The sequence below is a fragment of the Primulina huaijiensis genome, chromosome 1 (assembly GCF_012295235.1).
Source record: "Primulina huaijiensis isolate GDHJ02 chromosome 1, ASM1229523v2, whole genome shotgun sequence".
Taxonomy (NCBI): domain Eukaryota; kingdom Viridiplantae; phylum Streptophyta; class Magnoliopsida; order Lamiales; family Gesneriaceae; genus Primulina; species Primulina huaijiensis.
In genome coordinates this window covers 21,916,477-21,940,551 of record NC_133306.1, presented here as the reverse complement: position 1 = coordinate 21,940,551, position 24,075 = coordinate 21,916,477, and the positions used below count along the sequence as shown (strand labels likewise).

Below are 24,075 nucleotides of genomic sequence, written 5' to 3'. Positions count from 1 at the left end.
TTTCGCCCATAAATTAGACCAAACACTAGTTAAATAAATAGACTTGGTTGAGTAAGTCGGTCAATTCGTGTAATTTGGGCGAAATAATTAAGATGGAATTTTCTCGATTAATTAAATATTCTATCATTTTTAAAAGTGTATGGACACTAAAATATAAAGTTTATAACTTAAAAAAGTTGGTTTCGTGACTCGATTATAATAAACTCGTATATACATATATATTTATACATATACACACCTTTGTAATGAGAAATTGGTCAAATAATCTTGGTCAACTTTTTTATTAAAAAAATGACATCCTGAACTGTATTTGAAATATACTTGAAGATATCATTTTCTAAAAACAGAGTTGAATCAGGTTTAAAAAAAATACCCTTTGTTTGTGTATCACACCATGTCGACCTGAGGGTTGTAGTCGTGTGGGGTCCCTGAAGTTGGTATCTTTCACAATGTTTTTTTGGAATATATATTTCACATTTTAACATATAACTAATATATTATATCAATAATTAATATTAATATTAATATTAATTAATATAATACTACACAAAAAGGGCAAATGAAACGTGAAAGTCATGCAAAAGTTAACCAGCAGCAATGCCAAAGTTTAACATTTTCTTCCATTAATTGGCAGTTGTAGAAGAGACTTCGCATATAAAATGTCAAATAAATTTGTATAGTACGATTGATCGTGATGTTTGAGTTGCTTTACTGTTTAAAAAATTTGAATTGCAACGATACCATCAACTATAATTTTTGGTAAAGCAACAAGTTCTTAATCCTATAATATATAATTTTCAATTAACATGAAAAGACTGAATTTGTAATTGATGGTATCGTTGCAATTCAAATCTTTTAAACCGTAGTTTAAAATAATATTGTACTCGTACTTGTCTTTAAAACAGACCAATATTAATTAAGTCATAAACTATATCAAAGTAAACAACAAATGGTAAGCGAGGGATTCAAGGCAAATATGACGAAATTGGATTATGACAAATATACTAAATTAAAATAGTCAATGTTTATTTTCTTTTATAATTTATTTAAAAATGTACGATTCATAGAAAACCCTTTTCAGTTTCTAGATAAAAAATCAAAATCTTGATTTTTTTATATAATAATCACGATAATTGAGCAGTATTTAATTCTCAACAAAATAATATAAAAAAGAGAGTTTTTGACCTAAACCAAACCAAATAGCATCTGCCACTAGGATTTTTACGTGGAGGATTGCTGCAACTGGTCGGCGGTACATTGACCGCCAAATTTTTTTAATTATTTGAAGGAAAATTAAAATATATTTGACAATCCATCAATGGACATAAGCTCGAAACTAGAAAAAAAAATATAAAATTAATATTTTTATAATTACACAAACTTGAAATTCTTCTTCTTTAAATCCGATCATTTAATACAATAATGCAAAGGCAAAATGAACAATTTTTATTTTCTATTTTATCCATAACAAAAACTTGTGTGAGACGGTCTCACGCATCGTATTTTGTGAGACGAGTCTCTTATTGGGTAATCCATGAAAAAATATTACTTTTTATGCTAAGAGTATTATTTTTTATTGTGAATATCGGTAGGATTGATCCGTCTTACAGATAAAGATTCGTGAGACTATCAAAAGAGACCTACTCTTTATCCAAATAGGAAGTGATGGATTTTGAATTTTGGATATTATCTAATGGAAAATTTTATACATTCATGATTAGTATTTTGTACAATATTTATTTATCCATACTTTATAAAAATATATAATACACTACTGATATAATTGTAGATCATATAAAATCTTTTACCGTAACTTAAATATATGTTAGGATATTTATGGGGATATGCATAGGTCAATTAGTTTGCTGGAAATGGCAATTTACAAAATGATATGGATTGTGTAATTTTTTTAAAAAAGAAGGTTTTTTTCTATTATGGGATATATAAACAGACACTTACAGTCTACAGATAACAACTTCGAGTTCTTCGTTAAAAAAAAAAAATCAATGCCAAAAGTTCTAACAGATAAAAACGGTGAGTTCTTCGTTTTAAATTAACATTAAAAATATGGATTATTGTTATATGATATAAAGAGTAAGTCTCTTGTTAAACGGTCTTACGAATCTTTATCTGTGAGACGGTTCAACCTTATCGACGGTCTTACGAATCTTTATCTGTGAGACGGTTCAACCTTATCGATATTTACAATAAAAGGTAATACTTTTTCATTTATGATTCAAATAAAATATTCAATCAATCAAATTGATCGTTAATGAAATATAATTAAATTAAGGCATATTCTTCACCAATTGAATAAGTTGTGGTTTTGAATTGCCTTCACGGATCCAACCTGTCCCTCTTCCTTCCTCTCTCTAGAAATTTGATGATCACATCCAATCAAAATCTCCAATTCCACTATTTCTATACTACATCATCATAATCCATCATTATTTGGAAAATTAATTTTCATCTCCTCTTCCTTGTTTAATTTTCCATTTACTGGAATTTTCTTTATGCGTTTTTGTAATTTTTTGTTGCTTTAGTTTCTCTGGACAAGAATCTTCAATTCTGTTGAATTGTGTCTACGTTTGTTTCTTTTGACTTCTTGATCAGAGATTGGCTGGTGGGTTTTTGTAATTTATTGTTTATATTCAGTTATTGGGATTTGAGAACTTGAAGGTTTAGAAGGTAGGAATATTGCTTGGGTTTAAAGCATTGATTGTAGATTTTGTTTGAGGAATGCTGTACCTGAAGCAACCTGAGGGTGATTATGGGGTTTAGAAGTCGGTAGCAAGAGGGCTTCTGTGATTGATTATATTGAGTTAATTGATCCCTCGAGACTCGGGCTCGGGGATCGGGAAGGAGAAAGATTCAATGGCGGATGTGTTGGAAGATGTGCAGCAGCAGAACGAGGAAGTGCAGCCTGATACTCCTCATTTGCCGCCTCCCGAAGCAATTATGCAGAAATTCAGACTATATGAGACTCGATCGGTACAATTTTCTTCTTTTAAGTTGACAGTTCTTGGTACCATGAATAGTTAAGTATGATCTTTCTTTTGCTACTTTTGGAATAAATATGTGATTTTGATAAGGTTTGGATGTATCAACAGACAACAGGCACTCACAGATTTCAGTTATGTATAATTCTCGATGCTGCTGCGCTTAAATCTTTGCATTTGCGTGTTTTACGATATACTGAGTTTTGTTAAGTTTTTCCTTTTTTTTTTTTTTTTTTTTTTTTTTTTTTTTTTTTTTTNTAATCAATTTGAGAGGAAAATGTTTGAGAGTAAAATTACAGTTGGATCTCGTTATGTTGAGTTAAAGTACGGTCTTGCCTGAAACTCCTTCAGTTGAAGGTTAGTTCAATCAACAAGCTGTACAAGTGCGATATATCTTTCTCTTGTTAGAAGTTTAGGATGGATCTGAAACTTTCTATACTTTGAGTCTCTGATCACCTCCCTGTCCTCTGGTTTGGGTTTGAGCTAAAATATTTGTCTCCCTGAAATGGTTCTCATCATATGTCATAAAAGTTACCATTAGCGCTTGAAAGTAAGTAAATATTCACTGTCTTCTGTTTGAAGCTGCTTTAATATGTGTCTGATGATTGCCTTCTGTTGGATATAGACCATTGCCTATGTGGGCACCGGGTAATACTCTGTAATAATTTTGAAGTATACATTTTATCTGGTATGTCAGTAATTCTAGTACACTAAGTATGCATACTTAGTTTAGGTTGTTTTTTTTCCTTATTTGTGTTTGCTAATATTAAAGAATCCATGTAACTTGTTTTGCCTGACAACTTTTTTGGCTCTGTTTTCCTCTTTTTTGTAATTTTGGTTGCAGAATTTTTATATGGTAGGCAGGGATAAAAGTAGAACACATTGGAAAGTCTTGAAAATTGACAGGTTGGAACACTCAGAGCTCAACATTTGCGAAGATCCTACCACATATACTGAAAGGGAGTGCTCTGACCTACTGAGAAGAATACACGAAGGAAACAAGGCCACAGGAGGACTTAAGTTTGTCACTACTTGCTATGGCATTGTTGGTAAGTGGATCGCTGCATAATTCTGTCCTCTGCAGGTAATGGCAGTTAGTTTTGATCATTTTTCTTTCCTTGTATATATCAGGATTTATAAAATTTCTGGGGCCTTATTACCTGCTACTAATTACAAAAAGGAGGCAAATTGGTGCAATTTGTGGTCACAATGTGTATTCCATCTCCAAATGTGAGATTATCCCCCTACCAAATTCTGCAGTTAGATCCAACATGGTTGCCTATCAAAACGAGAACAGGTTATAGGCTTTCCACTTTTGATATGTGCTTTTCCATGTTTCATTTTAACAGTTTTCTCTAGGTGCTTTTCATGTTCTTTTATTACACTTGGAGGAACAATGGTGCATCCTTCCCATTATTGTTCCTAACGTCTTTATTGACATATGTAAATGTTGATGTGCTAAAAGACCACTTCAGTAACCTCTTTTCTTCAACCAAAACTTTGCGCACTGTTTTTTCTTGGTTTCAATTTTATAACACCTGGCCTTTTTTTTAAAGGAAGGTATTTCACTAATGTGAAAAAACTTTACCTAGTGTTAACGGTGTGGTTGAAATATAATGTTCTTTGTGCTTCCCATTGAATTGAAAACTGTATCTTAATTACTCATCATCCAGCATTATATAGCGTAACCTTTGCATCTGATACTTATTGGGCTTGACACTAACCACTTCTGTCAATGGCAGACTTGGTTCATCAACTCATTATGGTCAATGAACTTGGGAACTTCTTTTTTATGAATGTGTGGACCTTTTTTTGGAAAAAATGACTTACACAATAAAACCGAGAATGAATAAAAAATTTGTTGGTTGAAAGTTTTATATGATTTGAGTGAGGCTCGGTGCAATTGATTGAAAGATTCGTAGTTATTTGTATGTTCTTCTTGCAGCTACCAAACTTAATTATAGCACATAAAGAAAAATTCTTATTTAGCATAAGCACCCCCCTTTTGTCAAATATTTTTACTACTTAGGAGATCTCAGAAGGCGGCTGACAAAATTGAGGTCGAATCCCGTGCTTTCCGGCGATGCTTCTTCGAAAGGGCAAAGGAATAAGAAGAAAATGAAATCACTTTCACAAAACGAAGGGACATTGCTTACAATTCAAAAGGACGGGATTGAGCTTGAGGCACCTCTCATCACAGCCCGTCTCCTAATACATGGCTATGACCCTGAGACTAATGCAATCTGTTACTTCTCTGTTAATATTTTCTTCTCTATCATTTTCACCTCCTTTTGGTATATGATTTTGATAAACGATTTGAAGAAATTTGGTTTTCACTGGGTGTGGCCTGAATAGATTTGTGAAAAACCGAATACTTGATTCGTAGAGTGAGAAAAAATAGAAAATTATCGAAGCTAGTGATGTTACCAATTACCTGGGAGTTGTGGAAAGGAAAGAACTACTGGAACTTCATAGGAATACAAAAGGATGATAGAAAATCAAATACTGGGTTGCGATTGGTGACAACAAGATAAGTATCTTAAAGGAACCCTATTTGGTACATTACTACGTGGATGACTTTATATTAGTCGAAGTCAAGATTTGTGCAAAGTGTATGTGCTTGGAAATACAAGTTGGCTTGTCAATTTAAATATTTGTTGGCTACATAGGTACAAGAAGCTGCTGTGCATGGTGGACCTCACAAAGGATTTCTTCTTTAGTTACTCTTACCATGTGATGAGGAGTCTCCAGAAGAACACTTGTGATAACAAGACTGGGAAAGTTTTGTATGAAACCATGTTCGTATGGAATGAGTTTCTTACTCGTGAAATACGAAATATTCTTCAGAATACTATATGGACTGTTGCATTGGTCTATGGGTTTTTTAAGCAGGTGAGGTTCAGAGAGTTTATGATTTCAATTTATTCTTTACCAAATTCAATCAATGTTATTTCTCCACAATTCACCGAGTATAAAAATAATTCAGTTGCTCTTTCATTTCGAGGTCAAATTGAATTTCTTTTACTTTAATTTCTCTCAAACTTTAAGTTATTCTTTACCGAAGTTATTTTATCATATTCTAATGTTTGAAAATAAAAGTAACTGCTGGTTTAGATCTGTGAGTATCAAGGATTTGTTGTGATGTTGATGAATACAGGCTACACTTTCTATATCACGACGGGACCTCAAGCTAACATTAATTGCGAGACGTTCACGGCATTACGCTGGCACGAGGTGAGATTACCATTTTATGTGATGAAAATTTGGAGTTCTGTTAGTAGTTTAATTCCAAGTTACTCTCTCTTTCTGACTGGTGCGTTGCTTGACATACATTGTGCATATAAGCAAGGGATCATTGTATATCCTAATAGGGTTGAACTGCTTGGTCAACTAGTGATCCTATTCTGTATGATGCTTTTTGGAATCTATCTACTTTACTATGTACATTTTTCACACCTTACATATGCTGGTTCGTGATCCTTAGAAGTTATTTCTGTTGTCTTCGCAGTTGATTTTTTTTCTCTATTAATGCTTGAACACGTGTCTTCTTAGCTAGCGGCGGTATTTTTATCCTAAACCAGCAATTAAGCATCCATCTATTTTCGATTCTCAAGCAAGAAATTGACATTTTTATCCTCTATCCTGAACTCTCCTTTGCTGCAAATCCCACCAATAGCCAATGTTTCTCATTTCTATAATGTTTTGGGTTGTCTTAGTCACTCGAGGCCTACCGAGTTTATTTAAAATACAAGCTACGAGCTAATCTATGAGGCCGTGTCCCGATGCCTAAACATATGTTGGAGCCCAAACTTGAACATAATATCATTGGCTCAAGCTAGGCATAAGTTTGGTAAAGTTTGATTCTTAATCCCCTAATTGAGCCACTGTTCTCTCAAACTCGAGTGTGAAATTATTTTGCTTGTTAAGGATAAGTGAGAATATTTAGAACTTTTAATAAAGAAGATAAATGTTGAAGATAAGATTGGAACTGAACTTGTATCAGTAGCTTTGTGCATCTGTTTATATTAGAGCTTTAGAAAAATGAGCTTGACGATCTTGCTATGTCCATGCCAACAGTAGTTGGATGATAAGAGTATGATATAAGGAAAGGAATTGGTTTTGCTAATCAAGCATACCTTTAGTGTTAGGATTATTAAGTTAGTCGAGTTCTGTATTTCCACGTGGCATTCTTCTTCTCGTGCTCGCTGTTTTTCTTTTACTTTTTTGTTTTATCATAGTGAAAAAAGTCAGAAAACCACTTTATTTTGTTTAAAAAGCTTGATTAATTGTCTCGTGGGAGTAACTGTGACTACAGTGTCTTGAAAACAATCTAATTTTTATATAAAAGTAATGTTTCCTATCAAAATATAAAAAAAACTGTGACTACAGTGGCATAATAGAAGTCTGGAACTACTTCTCTTCTGCAATCTTGCAGGTCTTACTCCTTTTCTCATCTTATTTATTAGTGGTTATCATCTGTTTTCTTGATGGTATGCTATCTACTTTAAAATTGTACGTTTGGCGTAGTTTATATTATTTCCATCCCTTCATCATTTGTTTGGTTGTCTTTATGATTTCAGTTGGTAATTGGAGAGTTTATGTTTAGCTTTTTTCCTTTCTTAAAACCTTTTTTGCGAATCTTCTAAATTCTGTAAATGAAGATACCTAAGAAGGGGTGTCAATGAGGAGGGCCGAGTTGCAAATGATGTTGAGACGGAGCAGATGTTAGTGGAGGACGTTTCTGAAGGACTGCCAATTCAAATTAGTTCAGTGGTTCAAAATCGTGGATCAATCCCCCTGTACTGGTCACAAGAAACTTCCCGTCTTAACCTTAAGCCTGATATTATATGTAAGTGATATTCATATCTGTGTTTTTTCTAAAAAAATTGATATCTGTATAAATTATGTTACCTTACTTTTCATGCATATTTCTATTTTGTATGGTTATTTTGTTCTGTAGTGTCAAAGAGGGACCAGACATATGAGGCTACCAGGCTTCATTTTGAAAATCTTAACAAGAGATATGGAAATCCTATCATCATTCTAAATTTGATTAAGGTAGGAGTATTTTATGGTCTTTGTTTTACACTTTTACTCTCAAGAGTGTTACATCTGAATTGGTTTGTACTTTATTTCATTACCTCTTATAAACATGTGGTGCCTATTAGAAAATTTAAGTGCCTCGGCTACCATGGTCAGCTGAAGGTTCTTTCTTACCAAGTTTTCTGACAGGCTCTTCTAAGAACAATCATATGAGCCACCTGACAAACTTCTTTCTCAACAGACAATTGAAAAGAAGCCTCGAGAATCCATTCTTCGCGCTGAGTTTGCGAATGCTATTGAAGTCATTAACAATGCTCTGTCTGAGGAGAATCGACTTAAATTTCTGCACTTGGATTTGAACAAACATTCTAGGAGGTACCTAGTGTTTATCCTTTGAAACGATGCTGCTTTTCTTTTTTGGAATATTGGGCTAATTTCTCCTTTTTTTCCTGATTTTCCATCAGTAATGCTACAAACGTTTTGCTACTCTTAGGAAAGGTGGCGGCTTATGCGATAACACTGACAGGTTTCTTCTATTGGCAAATAACACCGGTGTCGCTATCAGAGGGGCATCTTAATATGCCTAATTTTGAGTGAGTCCAGTCATTCTGTCTGGCGACAAAGTTAAAATTGTTTGATGCTACAATTAATATTTTTTTGTTCTCCCCTACAAAGTGTGCCAATTTTATTGCGAAGTTGTCACAATTATCTATGGAGCATATCTTTGGTCTATAATTTTTCTCATTGGTTAACACCGAAAATCAAGTGATTATGATATTGGGAACAAGCATATTTTTATGGTACTTTGACCAAAATTATTTTGATGGTGTTGGTTTTGGTGACTAGAATTTGATACCTATTAAAGCTGTAAATAAATATTAGACGAATCTGGCTCAGGGATTGCCTAATTTCCTGCTTTTGCATCCCGTATATTTAGTAGTTGAAGGCCCTTATGAGTAATGCTTATTTGTCGCAGGAATGTTGACATGTTCAACAATAAATATTCTAGCACACTTTTCGAGAAGCATAACGATGATAAACATGGGGATTCTGATAACTTGGATGTGAAATCTTGTGGAGGCTATAGCATTTCTGACAGTAATCTTTCTTTCAATCCTCCATTGTTGCAAAAAGGAGTGCTCCGGACTAATTGTATAGATTGTTTGGATCGCACTAATGTGGCACAGTATGCTTATGGCTTGGCTGCTCTGGGGAGTCAGCTGCAGGCATTAGGATTAACAACCTCACCAAAAATAGACCTAGATGATCCTTTGGCTGAGGAGTTGATGAGTTTTTATGAGAGAATGGGTGACACTCTTGCCCATCAATATGGTGGATCGGCTGCTCACAACAAGGTAAGCTACATTTTGAGTTCTGTCCTAATTTTAGGTCGATTGGGCAAAGTTATTATTTTACCATTTCCTTCTTGGCGGTATATTTGGAAGTAATTTGATTCTCTTACCGAAGATATTTCATTGAAAAATGTTTAGAGTTCCAATCAGTCAAAATGCTGGAAGTGTTATTTTTATATTTATAACAAATGAGATCCTTCAATTAGATTAGATGTTATTGATATTTGAAACATCAGAGTGACAATGATTAAACTTATTTAAAACAGTTTATAATCTTTCATGATTCATAAGCTGTTTTATGAGCTTATAAATTGTATGATCTTATTTTAAAAATAACATGTTAAAGTGTTTGGATAAAACAAGATAATGAAGCTTGAAGGTGTTGATGTGTTTGATATTATAAGATGTTTTTATTATGATAATTATAAAAAAGACTTAACATTATGAAATTGATACACATGACTATTTTAAACATTTACATATAATATATAATTTTATATTTTTATTAACATAATAATAATTAATAAGTTATTATTATTTGTGTAATAGTTTTATTAGTAGTAGAAACGATAATTATATAAATTATTATTCATGTAACCATAATAAAAATAATAAATATTAATTATTATTAATATAATTTTAATTATTATAATACTAATAATAATAGTATAATGATAATTAATTAGTTATTATTAATTAAATAATAATATATCAATATAATAATAATGCTAGTAGTCACATACTTATGTTAATTAATAATTATTGTTGTTAAAAATGAAATGATATTAGTAACGCTAATAATTATATTAATTACAATTAAATTTATATTAAAAAGAATAATAATAAATATTATTGGCTACTAATCAATTTATATATTACGTTAGACAGGCTTTGTTTGAGATGTTATAAAATATATGAAGATATTTTGGTCTTTAAAAACATTCAAATAAGATCTTAGATTTTTAAAACAACTTATAAGTTGTCAACAACTTATTATGAGAGCTTATAAGCTGATTTTAAAAAAATTTACCAAACAAAATTATTAGCTTTGCCAAACACCCTCCTAGTTTGTGTATTGTAACTGTTGCCCATCTTTGACATATGCTCCAAATACAAGTTCTGTAGTTTTGCACAGTGACAGCACAGAATGAGAAATTCTTTTGCGGGAAAATTGCTTCACTAACAATTTTCTGACAGGGATTTTTATAAGAAGTTGACGTTTTTAAAATTTCACTTTCATAGATATTCTCTGCCAGAAGAGGTCAATGGAAAGCTGCGACAGAGTCTCAGGAATTTTTTCGAACTCTTCAAAGATATTACAGCAATGCATACATGGATACAGAGAAACAAAATGCAATTAATGTGTAAGTTGGCATCAAATATTTTTAGATGCACCCTCAGAAATGTATTTACTGGTAGATATTAAATGTGCAATGATAATCATTACAACTTCGGGAGTGTTATGTATGTGTCAGGCTTAATAGCATGCTCCTCTCCCTGGCCTGCAGGAGTTAAAAAAAATTCTACCCCTTTCAAAAGTGTTTATCACATCTATCATTTATTTTGGTGCACAATTCGTGTTTCATTAATAACCATTTCACTTGATATCTTCAATGGTAATATTTTATGCAGATTTTTGGGTCATTTTCAACCTCAACCTGGTAAACCTGATGTTTGGGGGCTTGATTCAGACCAACACTACACCATGGGAAGGCACGAGCGATTAAATTTAGATAATAATGGGAGGTATATCAGTAGTTGTAGCTTTGTTTCTGTCAATTTACTTTCTGCCTTGTCATGTACCTGGTGAATATTATCTAAAATATTCCTTTGATCACCTAGGGGTGTCAAAATGCGACACGACCCGTCAACTCGACACGACCCTACACGAAAAAAATTAGGTTTGGGTTAGGGTTTTTCAGGTTCGGGTTAGGTGGGTTTGGGTTAGTACCAGGTTAGGCGGGTTTCGGGTTGGGTCGGGTTGACCCGCAAACTTTTTTTTTTTTGAAAATATTACCTATATTTTTATATATTGTATGTTTGAACAAAATTTATTGTATATTTATATGATAAATTTTCATCATTTAATATTTATTTTGCATATTTTTATTTTTTTAACAATTTTTTATTTGATTTAGTAAATATATTTTTAATTTTCTACGATTAAACTTTCGAATTTAAATCGTAAATTTTGTTATTATGTGTTTAAATTAAAATATTATTATTTTTTAATTTTTTGAATTTTTTCATTAATTTTTTAAAAAAAATTTAAAAAAAATAAATAAAATTCGGGTTAGGCGGGTTAGACGGGCTGAGTCGGGTTATACGGGTTCGTGTTCGGGTTGGGGGTTTTCGGGTTGCTTCGGGTTCGGGTTGGTTTCGGGTTGAAAAAAAAATAAAAAAATTTTCGTGGGTTGACCCGAAACCCGACCCAACCCACCCGTTTGACACCCCTAAAATCACCCCTTCTTTAAAAAAGTAGGGTCATAACCTAAATGGATGTAAAAATTCGAGTTTTTGCATTTTGAACTCTTAATCACAACAATCAATTCATATAAAGTATACATTATAATCTCAATAATATGAAATACGATCCCAGATATATTTTTAAGGTCTAGCAGATCGTCTGGAAAAAAATGGTAATGAAAGCTTGTTTTTCTCATATAAAATTTCCTTTTCATGTTCAGGTCCCCTATTAAAAGATCATGGTCAGATGGAAATATTCTTCATGAAAGTCTCTCACCCACATCAACCTTAAACATCAATCAAGGATTTTCTGATGCTCGTTTTTCCCACACATTAAGAGGAAGGAAAATTCTCTCCGAGTCAACACGAGAATTATCAACTTCTGAAAGCGAACTAGCGTGTTCAAGGTGCTTCTCTTTTCTTATTACTGCATACTTCAATTTTTGGGCTCATTAGTTTATAATGACCTGACTACTTTGGATTTGCTTCATTGGTTACATGCAACCAATGGCTGCAGCATTGTCTGGTTTTAAATTTACAAAAATTGGTGGATAGTAGAGGAGTCATTTTACTCTTCCTTGTTTGTGAAGCTGGAAATTTGTGAGGAGGAGCTTTTGAGGCTCCGGTGATTGAAATGAGATCATACCATACACATACCCGGCTCCGGCATATTCCAAATTTAACTGCCCATATCCAATCCCTAGTTCTGTGTTTGCATATGACTGAACGAGACCCAAACTGTAGTTCTCACTTCTCAGCATCCTAGCCCTAATTTCTGTTTATTCCTTATCTGTACCAGTGTATGTGTATGCGCACTTGTGTTTTTTTTTTTATATTCGACTCGTTGTATTGAATAAAGAAACATGTTTTGCATTGAATATGCATGTTCACAAGCGAGCATAAATAGGGCAGCAAAGAGAAGTGGATAGTTTAGCGGGAAAGGAGAGATAGTGAAAATTGGTGCCATTCACAAGAGGGAGGAGGTGAGACAACACCCTTTATGGATAATGGTCTCCTATGGGGATCGAGGTGCGTGCATCATAAGAATTGGGGTGTGATGTATATATTTGGGTAATTTGGTAATGAGTATTCAGATTGAAACAGTCTTGATCCATACCTGTATATAATGTTTTGGTGGGTCTGGTTCCATTACAGGGATCTCACAAGGTCAGTTACCCGAATCTGGACCTATCTTACATGCCCTCTGTCCATTGTCCAACCTTTTCGATCCTTAATTATGTAAAGACACCATGGCATCAACTGATGGTTTTTGTGCATTTTGGTCTATAAAGGGCCCTTTTATCGTTTATTCCTTTCCCTTACTTGTCTCAGTGTTCTGTCTGCAGAGATGCCGCTTCAGTTCCTACCAGGGAGCTCTTTGCTGCCATGCAGATGAATAAATACCTTGAGAATGAAAATGGGGAAGCAGTTGATTGCTCAAACTTTGTTGACTTAGATTGGCTGTCTTCTTCTGGAACTTGTGAGGAGGAGTTGTTGGAAAGGTAGTTTTTCTACTGATACTGACTTGAATATTTTGTTATATCATTAACTTAAAGGTATACAAGGACAGCCAACCCTGTGGTTTTACCTAATTACAACTATTATCCTTCGTTTTTAATCTGTTACGGAGAAAGCCGGCGCAGTGAGTGTAATTTTCAGAATTCGGGCATTTTTAATGATAATTAGGCCAAACCTGCTGAGGTGGTTAGTGTAAATTATCACTAATTTAAAGTTTAAACTACTGAACCCTGTTACCGTTTAAATTAAAGAAATGAGCATCAAGTGCATTCTTGTTGGTCATGAAACAGTTTATATTTCTTTATTTAAGTGCATTTGGGTGTTGACTCTGTATCTTATGGATGATATTGACTGGTTAATAGCACTTCCAACACTTCTATGAGATTCAATAACGTGGTATCTGATCCTGGAGTTGGTATCGAGATATTGTGTTGACAAACAGCATTGAGAAGAGAGTCTGTAAACACCGTAGTTGATAAGTGCAGAATTGGGAGTTGTGTGTGGATATTGTAAAGTTAAGGTTGTTTTGAAGCTAAATTTATTCTCTCATTATACCCAGGTCAATGCTGACAGCCTCTCCAATCGCTGTATTGTCATCGGAAAATGTCAACAACGAAATGGTTGGTGAAACAACTCGGTCTGCCATTGAGTGTGGAACTAGCTCAAGGGTTAGAAACAGTTTCTACCCATCTTTAAGTTCCAATGATAATGAATTGAAATGCGTTTAAGATGATTCAATATCATATGTATTAATGAAAATTAATTTACCAAGGTTGTTAGCTGTCTTCAGTACAGTTGCTTCTACTAGCTAGGCTTGATTAAGAAACTCACTTTATCAGACTATCTGTAATTTGTCTCCCACATATTTTTAACAGGGCAGGCAAGGTAACTGGCCTAAGAAACAGCAATTGATGAGCACAAAACATATTAATGTTATTTGTTCCCCTAACATTTTAAAAAACTCGTGTGAATTTCAAACATGTTTTTTCAGATTTTGTAACATGGTTTGACAGATAAGGTGTCTTGCTTATATATCTACACTCGATCTCAATACCGATTCTTGGTATCATGTTAAATTATTGTAGGAAACGGAGCTGACTGGAAGTGAATTGTGTGATAGTGAAGTACAGAATAATGAAGTTGGCAAGGGATTTTCGGATAATTTTGCACATTGGGTGATGAACGGTGAAACACTGTGTCATTGAGAAGTTCGGTTCTGCATCATTATTTTTAACAATCGATACTGGAAGAGCCCATTCATGAAGGGAGATATGAAGGTTTATGGGTAATTTAGTGAGATGAGGAGAATGGAATGTGTTCAACTGGTTTTCGTGGTTTGGCTATTCTCCAGTTAATGCCGTCCTCGGTTCTACCATGAAATCTACAACTAGAGACAGTCTGATCCTAAAACCTTCAAAAATCACGTAGGTAATAGTTTTAATATTCTTTCCAGCAGTCTTATGACTTTCCTTTTTTTGGGATACTCCATATTACTTCATTCAACTGCTGCCTAGGTAATAAAGTCTGATATCCTATGATGTAAATTTATTGTAGTGATAGATAATTGATTCTTTACATTGATTATGTTTGTTTACCTTGTTAAAATGGTTGACTTTGTGAATAAGGTTAGGAGCATAGAATTTGGTTACTGATGCCTATTTTGAGGTCGATGGGATACTTTTGTTTCTACTTCCTGGTCGAGAAAACTTCTGTATTGAACAGGATCCATATAGTAATGCTCTTTAAACTCTTAAAAGGGCTCCAGTTTCATAAATCTTTCAAGCGTCTTCGAACGAAGACCCTCCTGAGAGTCTCTCTAGATCTTTCGGTATTTGTGTCGAGTTTTAAGATGGACATAAAACTTTCCTAGCGGAATTGTGCCATTTGTATTTTAAAAGTTGTTAGATTGAGAAATTCTCGAATGGTGTCAATTTTAACCAGAAGATCATTTAGTGGATTATTTTATGAGCACACATACCAGAATCTCACACTTGCTTATGTTTTGTCTGCGGTCTTGAAGTTCTCAGACGGGGGGCTTATGCCTGGGGTCCAGTGAATCTACTCAAGAAGCTTGAGTAGTGATACAATCAAGTTTTAAATGGTCAATCCCAATACTTGAATTCAACTCCTGCATTCGTATTGTCTTGTTTGAACTATAATGCCCTTCTGTATTAATCAAATATAAGTTTGATGATAAGGTAGTAGTTTGAAGAATGGAAGAATGCTACAAGTCAGAAATATTTACAGAAATGAAATAATTGAACAAAAATGATTTGAACTCGAGCGACTGACCCGAGCTCGATTCATGTGCGTTTGAGTTTGACGTGATTATCAAGCTTGGTCGAGCTGTTGAGCTTTCTTATATTCCTTGCTTTCCACATCATGTGTTATATTTACTCTCAGTTTATTTTAGATTGTCTTTTCTGTGAGAATCCAATCTTGATTTTGTGACATGCTTCGCCCACCAAAATTTTGGAAAATTGTGGGACTAGCCAACCCCATGACTAGTTATAGTTGCTAAGTTCTCATCTTCTTTCATTCGATTAATGAGACTTACTCATCACTGCCGATGGTTCACTACTGACGTCTCATAAATTTGGGACGATATTTCATATTCAGAACTCATCTATAATAAATCTCTCCACCAACTCAAATAAGAAATATATATATGTATATATATACTCATCACTTAGTAGTAGCAGGTGACAGAACCCGACCCTAGTTTACACACACACACACACTCTCAGATAGTTGTAGGTGACAGAACCCGACCCTAATTTATCATGGAACCTATCTTATAGTTGAGTCTATGTTACGTCGAGATTTATATTTTTCTCAAGTGTATTTATATGATATGATCGGTTGATTATCTCACTGTAAAATAAAAAAATATTGATGAACTCTATTTTTTAATTTCAAATGAGACGATCGATCGATAATTTTATATAAAACAAAAATGGAGAATAGATCTTCCAGTGTAATATTGACTCAACCATGTAACCTACCAAATGAAAGACGCCACGCCAAGATAGGCATGATTGCCGGATAAAACCTAACCCTAACTATATATTTTTTTAATATTTTAATCAACACATAAAATTGGGTTATGAATGTATTTTTTAGCAACATTTTATGCATGTAACTATGAAGTGACATAATTAACATAATACGATGCTAATTGAGCGGTCACAATTGACTTTATAAAAATTAAATCATATCTTTTTCTATACCAAATATATTGTATTTTATATCACAATTCCATCGACTCTTGTTTTAAATAATTGCTATATTTTAAAATCTAGGTTAGATCGATAACATTGAGATAGATATATTTTAATATTTATTAATAGTAATTGATACTCGTATTGCACATGCGTCCAATATCATTATCCTCGTATAAAATTTATTTGAAAAAAGGAAGTAATATTTTTTTAAAAAAAAAAGTGGTTGTTTTTATTATAGAAGTTAATGTTATTTCATAACACTATATGCCCGTTTACTTGGATGTATGAGATTTGATGTAGAAAAAAGTGTGATTATTAAAATGTTTGATTTGGATGTGAAATAATAAAAATAAATAAATAAATAATATGTCGATCAAATTTGAGGTAATATGTTAATTTTCAATAATAAAAATTTTTCGATCGATGTGGATATATAATAAATACGTAAAATTGCAAGCACATATTTGATGTCTTGTCAATCCAAATCAATCATATTCTTAGATGAGTAAAAATATTTGGAAGCCACAGATCACAATTAATGATAAATTTTATCAATTTTTTTTTATTATTTTGTTCATCCTCTGTTCCATTTCAATTTAAGATTTTTTCCTTTTTATTTTTCTCACAAAATTTATATTACGAAATTTGATTCTGCATTCATTATGCTATATATTCCAAAAGTTGAATATTTAGTACATTTTACATTTAAATATTATCAAGAAATCACCAAAACATATACCAAAAAAAAAAAAAATCGAAATACATATTGAAAGAGAACCTTTCTTGAATCTAAACCTAGAAAACCAAGACACGTGTTTCACTGAAGATCATGAAAAAGAATTGTGCCTACTTATATAATATAATATTTATAGACTAATAAATACAAAGTTTATCAATAAATTTCTTATTTTATTGTTTTTTTATTTCATTAAAAAAAACGATATATTTTCCCAAACTTAGTTAATAAAAATAAGAAAAAAATGTTACTAAATGTATAAAATGGATTATATATTTAGGATAATCCAAAAAAAAGAAAAAGAATTCGACATAATTAGGACGTAAACAAAGACGGAGCCGATGGGTGAACAGCGGCATTACATGAAGAACTCACATGGATCGACTACCAAACATATTGATTAGTCACGACGTTTTCATAATTTTAAAATGAAAACCCGCAAATGATTAACAAAGTATAAAAATTAAACATTGAGAAAATTTTAAGAAAATAAAATAGAAAGTTTGAAATCAACTTTACTTTTAAAAAAATTATAATCGGATGATTACTACCAAAAAATCTCTAAAAAAATGAAGAATATAATCTCTAATTTTTTACATGAAGAAATCTTTTAACACCTATAAATATTATAAATAGAAAAAAGTAATTTATATATGTGTGTGTAGAAGATTACTAGCTAATTGATAATTGTTTGGAACATGGAGGATCCATATTTTGGTCACATGGGCATGCTCAACAAGTTTGTACATGTTTCACTTTCAATTATATGAAAATTGTTAGCAATTTCATGTTTTTTTGCTCTCACCATTCACAACACATGTTAGGTTCTTTTATTATTAACTTCTTGTCATGTCGTCTANACTTTCGACGTCACAAATATTTTATTTTTTTTCATATATATTTTCGGGATCCCCGAATAATTGATTTATGTGTGTCGTTCTTAAATAAGTTCACGAGTAGGCCATTTAAACTTAAGAACATATTTGTGAAGACAAATTTGCAAAAGTTGATCAGGGCCCGAAAGATGCTCATGTCGGAAGATTTTGGAAGGGAGAAGAAAACTATGTCTGGTATGTCGTAAAAGGAAGACGTGCGCATTGTTCTAAAGACAACCAAGTTTTCAATTCGGAGATTAGATTTGATTTTTCTCTTTTTTCCTTTCCATTTTTGTTCGTGAGGCTAATAAAAATTAGGCACGGAAGAATCTGGTTTCAATATATAAAGTTTTGGGTTTTAGTTAAAATTAGGTAATCTTGATATTATATCATTGATATGTACATTATTTGTTGAGTAGGTCTCTTGTGAGATGGGTCACGAATCTTTATCTGTGATACGGGTTTTTATCTGTGATACAGGTCAACCCTACCGATATTCACAATAAAAAGTAATACTTTTTCATGGATGACCCAAATAAGAGATATGTCTCACAAAATACGACCAGTGAGACCATCTCACACAAGTTTTTGCTTTATTTGTTTGCATAATGTATTGATGACTAATAATATCAAAAGATTAAATTATATAATTATTTAAGTTAATGAAATTTTTTAAAAAATTAGTTACTTCTATAACATATCATTGTTAAAGGAATATGAATAGTTCTATTTGTGAAACGTTCTCATTAATATATGTTTGTAAAAAAAGTCGATACAATTAATATTTATAGTAAAAAAGCAATATTTTTAACATAAAAAATAATTTTTTTAAGGAGTTGGAACGGATCGGAGATGTGTTTCATAAAATTAACATGTGAGATAGTATCACTCGAGTTTTTGTCAAAGAAGTTATACTTGAAAAATACGATGATGCAATAATTGCTCCATTAGAAGAGAGATTGATACTTGTTGTTTGAGTTGTTATACGATTTTAAAACATTTGAATTGCATAATTACCACCAGTCATATCTTTCAGTAAAACAACAAATGTTTGATCTTTCATTGATATCAAAGTTAATGTCAAGTGTTCGATACTCATTAATCGATCATAAGGAGTGCAATTATTCGATATAGATTGTTGACGTACAATATCTGTCTACGTTAAAAACACGACCAACACGTGTCACTTGACTATTTACGATTTAATAGATCAAAATTGTATCATTATATATAATTATTGGTGAAAGGACTGGGTCCTATGAGATGTACTAAAAAGACCAAAAATTGAATGTATGGTCGAGGTATTGATATGATAATACAATTATTGAAGAACAATAACAATCACTCGTTCTTGGCTTGATTTAAAATATTTAGATTATATATATTATCACCGAATACTACATTTAGTAAAACTGACATATCAATGTTTTTGCAATAGTACGTAGATTAATAGTTTAAAATAAAATCGACATAAAAAAATTACAAAAAATTATTGATTCACATATTGAAGATTCTTTCCCATATTACTATTCAATGATAATCGAGAAGTAACAGTCATTGAGGAACGAGGAGTACTTAATATGGAGAGGACTAATTATTTATAGTATGTATCTTGTGAGACGATTTCAAGATCTTTTTCTGTGAGATGAGTTAAATTTACTTATATTTATAATAATAAGTAACATTTTTGACACAAAAAGAATATTTTTTTTATAAGTGATCCAAATAAATGATATGTCTCATAAAATTGACCGGTGAGATCATCTTATAAATTTTTTTTTGAATTATTTAATGCCATCCTAACCGATTTGCTACTTGCTACTCCCAGAATTTTTTTTTAAAAAAATGGTAGTTAGAGCCTGTTTGTTAAATCTAGACAAAAATTATAATAATATTTAATTAAGATACTTTCCAATTTATTATACAATATTATTTGAAGATCGAAGATAAAATATATATATATAATATTCAGTGAAAGTGTTTCGTAATTTGTAAACTCCTCGCACATGTCCGTCTCTTTCAGCAAACCTTATTTGTTTTTGAAATAATTTTAATTTGAGTAAAATTATAATCACACGGAATTGGATATATGTCTCTATCTAGAGCGATTATACCTTCTAAATAATTTATTTAAAATACTTTTTTATGTTTTTTTTTTTAAAAAAATCAAATCCTTCAATTCACTTCGATGTAAATTTAAAGTTCTGAAAAGCAAAAAAAATTAATTTTATTTGAAATTTATTGTGCTATACATATATGATAAATATTAAGAAGTATCTTTAAATATATTCAAGCTAAATAAATTAATAATATTAGTTCATTTTTTTGTTACAACAATATCAGCTATATGAGAAAGCTCATATGAGATAATCTCACAATCAATTTTGTAAAAGAATCTCTTATTAAATTTGATTAATGAAAAATGAAATATTTTTTTTATTACAAATACGAACTAAATAAATTCATCTTATAAATATAGATTTGTGAATTTGATTTACTCCATTTGTAAATTGGAATCAATTGGAATTTGGAAATAGACATCCATCAACATACTGCAGACAAATATTAATGGAGGACGAGTAAGAAGACAGATGGCAAAATCTACCAGAGCCGCAAATCGTTTGGGCCTTCTGCTCCAACCATTTCACACAAGACCCTTTGGAAAATATTTTTGTATTTATGAAAGCCAAATAATACATATTTTTGTTGGTTTTTCCTTTTATTTTATTGAAGCACTGATATGTCGTCGAACACGTCAATATTTTTTTATATCATATCAACGCTGCGTTGAAATATGACAAAAAAAGTAAAAAAATTAAGAGTACCCGACTTTAAAGTTAGAGGATGAAAATATAAAACGAACTTGACGATTTTCTAGATAAATTAAATGAAAATAATAATTTGGAAAATCTCAACTTTAATTACGCGAGTCCCATGTGTTTTGAGACTTCCTAGTCACTCCTCTTTATATAACTACCAAACCTTCTCACGCAATTTCCCAACACATTTCAGCAATTATTTCTCTTTCAAAATCACTGCAACAATGGCGAAGGGAGCAGGAAAGCTGACCAAGATCAAGTCCGTGCTCAAGAAAATGCAATCCTTCAAGCTCCGCCGCCCCGACACCAGCTCCATCGCCGCCGCAAACAATTCGTCCGATGACTCTTTCAACCCCACCTCCAAGGATCTCCACCCGGTCTACGTCGGGAAGTCGCGGCGGCGATACATGATTACCTCCGAAGTCATGGAAAACCCTCTCTTCCGCGAGTTGGTCCAGCGGATCCCCGTCGGAGGCGACGAGAAGTCGATCACCGTCGGCTGTGAGGTGGTGCTGTTCGAACACCTGCTTTGGATGCTGGAAAACGCCGATCCCCCGCCGGAATCTCTGGACGAGCTCGTCGAGTTCTACGCCTGCTGACGGCTGATAACCGTCGGTGACTGAAACAGGGAGGGTGGCGGTGATTGATCTGTGGGGTCATCCCCACATATGCTGTATAGTTTTATTTCCCAAAAAATATTTGTCTCCTTTGTCAATAATGCCACAATTAGCGGTGTGGATTATACTTTGAGAAAAAAAAAAGTAAATTCACGGTGTGGATTAACCGATTAACCCATTTTTTACACTGCTAATCTCCGTGATTAAGCTTTTAATCTTGATTTCTGTGTACTTAATTGTATTTGATTTGTAATAATCTGATGTCCCTATTATATTATATTATATATACCAATTTTATTCACGTTCCAATTTATATTAATCATGTACATATCTTTTAAGTGATTAATAATGTAGCAGTTGAACTCAAATGGGTAAACATACCTGAAAATATATACGATATCAGGGATAGAAGAGGAGTACTCCATCACAGATTCTATTGCAAGAAAACACAACCTTGTTTAGGAATCTGCGAAACCGTCGGGTAGAGTTGCACGCTTTGAAGCTACATGTCTTGTAATAAGTCAATCTATTGGCAACCCCAGACGTCAGATAGCATCATATCCACACAGAATCATACTCCCGATTTTAATTCAACTTCCGACATCCTACATGATAACATTAATTGCCTACTTTCCACATCACACAAAGGAGGCAAACACCGAAAAGGGTTATAATGAAATTCCAAAAAAAAAAAAAAGAAAAGAAATTAATTACCTGAGCAAACATGTTTCAGTCTGTCTGCAAAATACACACACTACCCATATTTGCATACGTACGCCACTGTTTGATAACATGCGTATCAAACATTATAACTAAGATGACATCAATTGTCAAGTGGATTTAACTCCATTATATATAACTTATCGATGATGAATTTGAAATTTTTCCTAAAATGGATTGAAATCCACAAACTGGACCAATTCAAACCGGCCAAAATTCAAGAAAACAAATAGAAGTACAATTTAGCACGAGTAGCAAAGTAGGTAGGAGGTGAGTAAAATTTCGGTTTAATCGAACAAATTGACCAAGTCGAACTAATTCAGAAGTTTGTTTTTCTTTCTAAATATGGGTTATTTCGATTAAATTAGTTATGTTTCGGTTTTTGAACTGGTTAAAACGATTTAGGTGTTTATTTTTTAAAAATTTAAATTTTCGTGGCCCAATTATAAAATTTGTTTGAGCATTTATTTTACATTTTGTTATGACCTAAATTTGTTAAGGAAAAAATTCTAAAAGTTTCATTCTCTCGTCCAAAAAAATATTATATATTATATAATAAAAAAAAGTTTAAAAGCCTTCATTTTTTTAAAAAAAAATCCCATTATTTTTTAATTAAAAATGGTTATTTTGGTCGTCGGACGAAAAAAACCAGTAACCGAAATTATCGATTTTTTATAAGTTCGGTTTGTTCAGTTTCTGTGTGAAAATCGGTCAATTTGATGGATCAGAAAATTTTCAATTAGTTGAATCTTGATAAGTTTGCTTCGGTTTTAACTATAAGTAAGTCTCATGTGAGATGGTCTTACAAATTTTTATATGTGAGATTGGTCAATCTTACCGATATTCACAATAAAAAGTAATACTCTTAGCATAAAAAATAATACTTTTTAATGGATGACCCAAATAATATATTCGACCCAAAAAATTGATCCGTGGAATCGTCTCACAAGAGTTTTTGTGTTTAACCAATTATGTACCCCATAAATCCATGGATAGATTAGAGGAGTTTTATTTCAATTTTAATTGATATAAATATACTCAAATGTATTGAATGCCTAACAACTCATATTAAATTCAATTATGATATTTTGTTGGGTTGGTCTTCTGTAATGCCCCATATTAAATAAATGCCTTTTAATCCTATCAAACAAATTGTCTTTCTCCTTTTTTTCCCCATTATTATTACCAAATTATTTATTTATTGTAATAACAAGAAATGTTTGATAAAATTAATTTTGTTCTTAATGAACGCAATTGACGATACTAAATTATTATTTAAAAAGAATCGAAACGAAGAGGAAGATCATTAATGGAGGACCCATCCTCGTCTCTGAAACCCTCACATGCCTCTCTTCATGTTTGCATTAATAAAACCGTGACATAGCATCGGCATATCAGCATTATTCGATGTCATGTTATTATTTTTTTTGTCATGTTATCGTAAAATAGAAAAAGACTAAAATTTAAAGAAATAAACAACTTAGTATGATAAGAATGTAAATTATCATATTATATGAACAAAAATGAAAATTTTACACGATACACTACTAAAAATGTTTTTCTCTAAAAAAAAATTGACAAAACCCAAAAACAAAAAGGCCAAGTTAAACAAAAATCGTAATTTTATAAATGACTCGATATTAATTTCGTTGACGTTTTAACAAAAAATTCTTCACCTTTGTGATATTAGTTAAATTTGATTAAAA

The 24,075-nt window shown here is 32.1% G+C and overlaps 2 protein-coding genes across 2 annotated transcripts; both read left to right on the top strand.

The window, feature by feature from the left end:
* The first annotated feature begins 2,319 nt into the window (after window positions 1–2,319).
* Window positions 2,320–15,031, top strand: LOC140984638 (phosphoinositide phosphatase SAC3-like). Its single transcript, XM_073452192.1, has 16 exons — window positions 2,320–2,991; window positions 3,844–4,048; window positions 4,131–4,296; window positions 5,669–5,891; window positions 6,157–6,233; window positions 7,661–7,848; window positions 7,960–8,057; window positions 8,284–8,417; window positions 8,507–8,635; window positions 9,019–9,397; window positions 10,637–10,758; window positions 11,027–11,140; window positions 12,082–12,267; window positions 13,207–13,362; window positions 13,938–14,046; window positions 14,464–15,031. The coding sequence occupies exons 1-16, from the start codon at window positions 2,875–2,877 to the stop codon at window positions 14,581–14,583; spliced, it is 2,523 nt and encodes an 840-aa protein (XP_073308293.1). The 5' UTR covers window positions 2,320–2,874; the 3' UTR covers window positions 14,584–15,031.
* A 6,141-nt stretch (window positions 15,032–21,172) lies between these two features.
* Window positions 21,173–21,950, top strand: LOC140961538 (auxin-responsive protein SAUR76-like). The gene has a single exon (XM_073420166.1). It carries the CDS (start codon window positions 21,257–21,259, stop codon window positions 21,629–21,631), a length of 375 nt encoding a protein of 124 aa, XP_073276267.1. The 5' UTR covers window positions 21,173–21,256; the 3' UTR covers window positions 21,632–21,950.
* The last annotated feature ends 2,125 nt before the right edge of the window (window positions 21,951–24,075 follow it).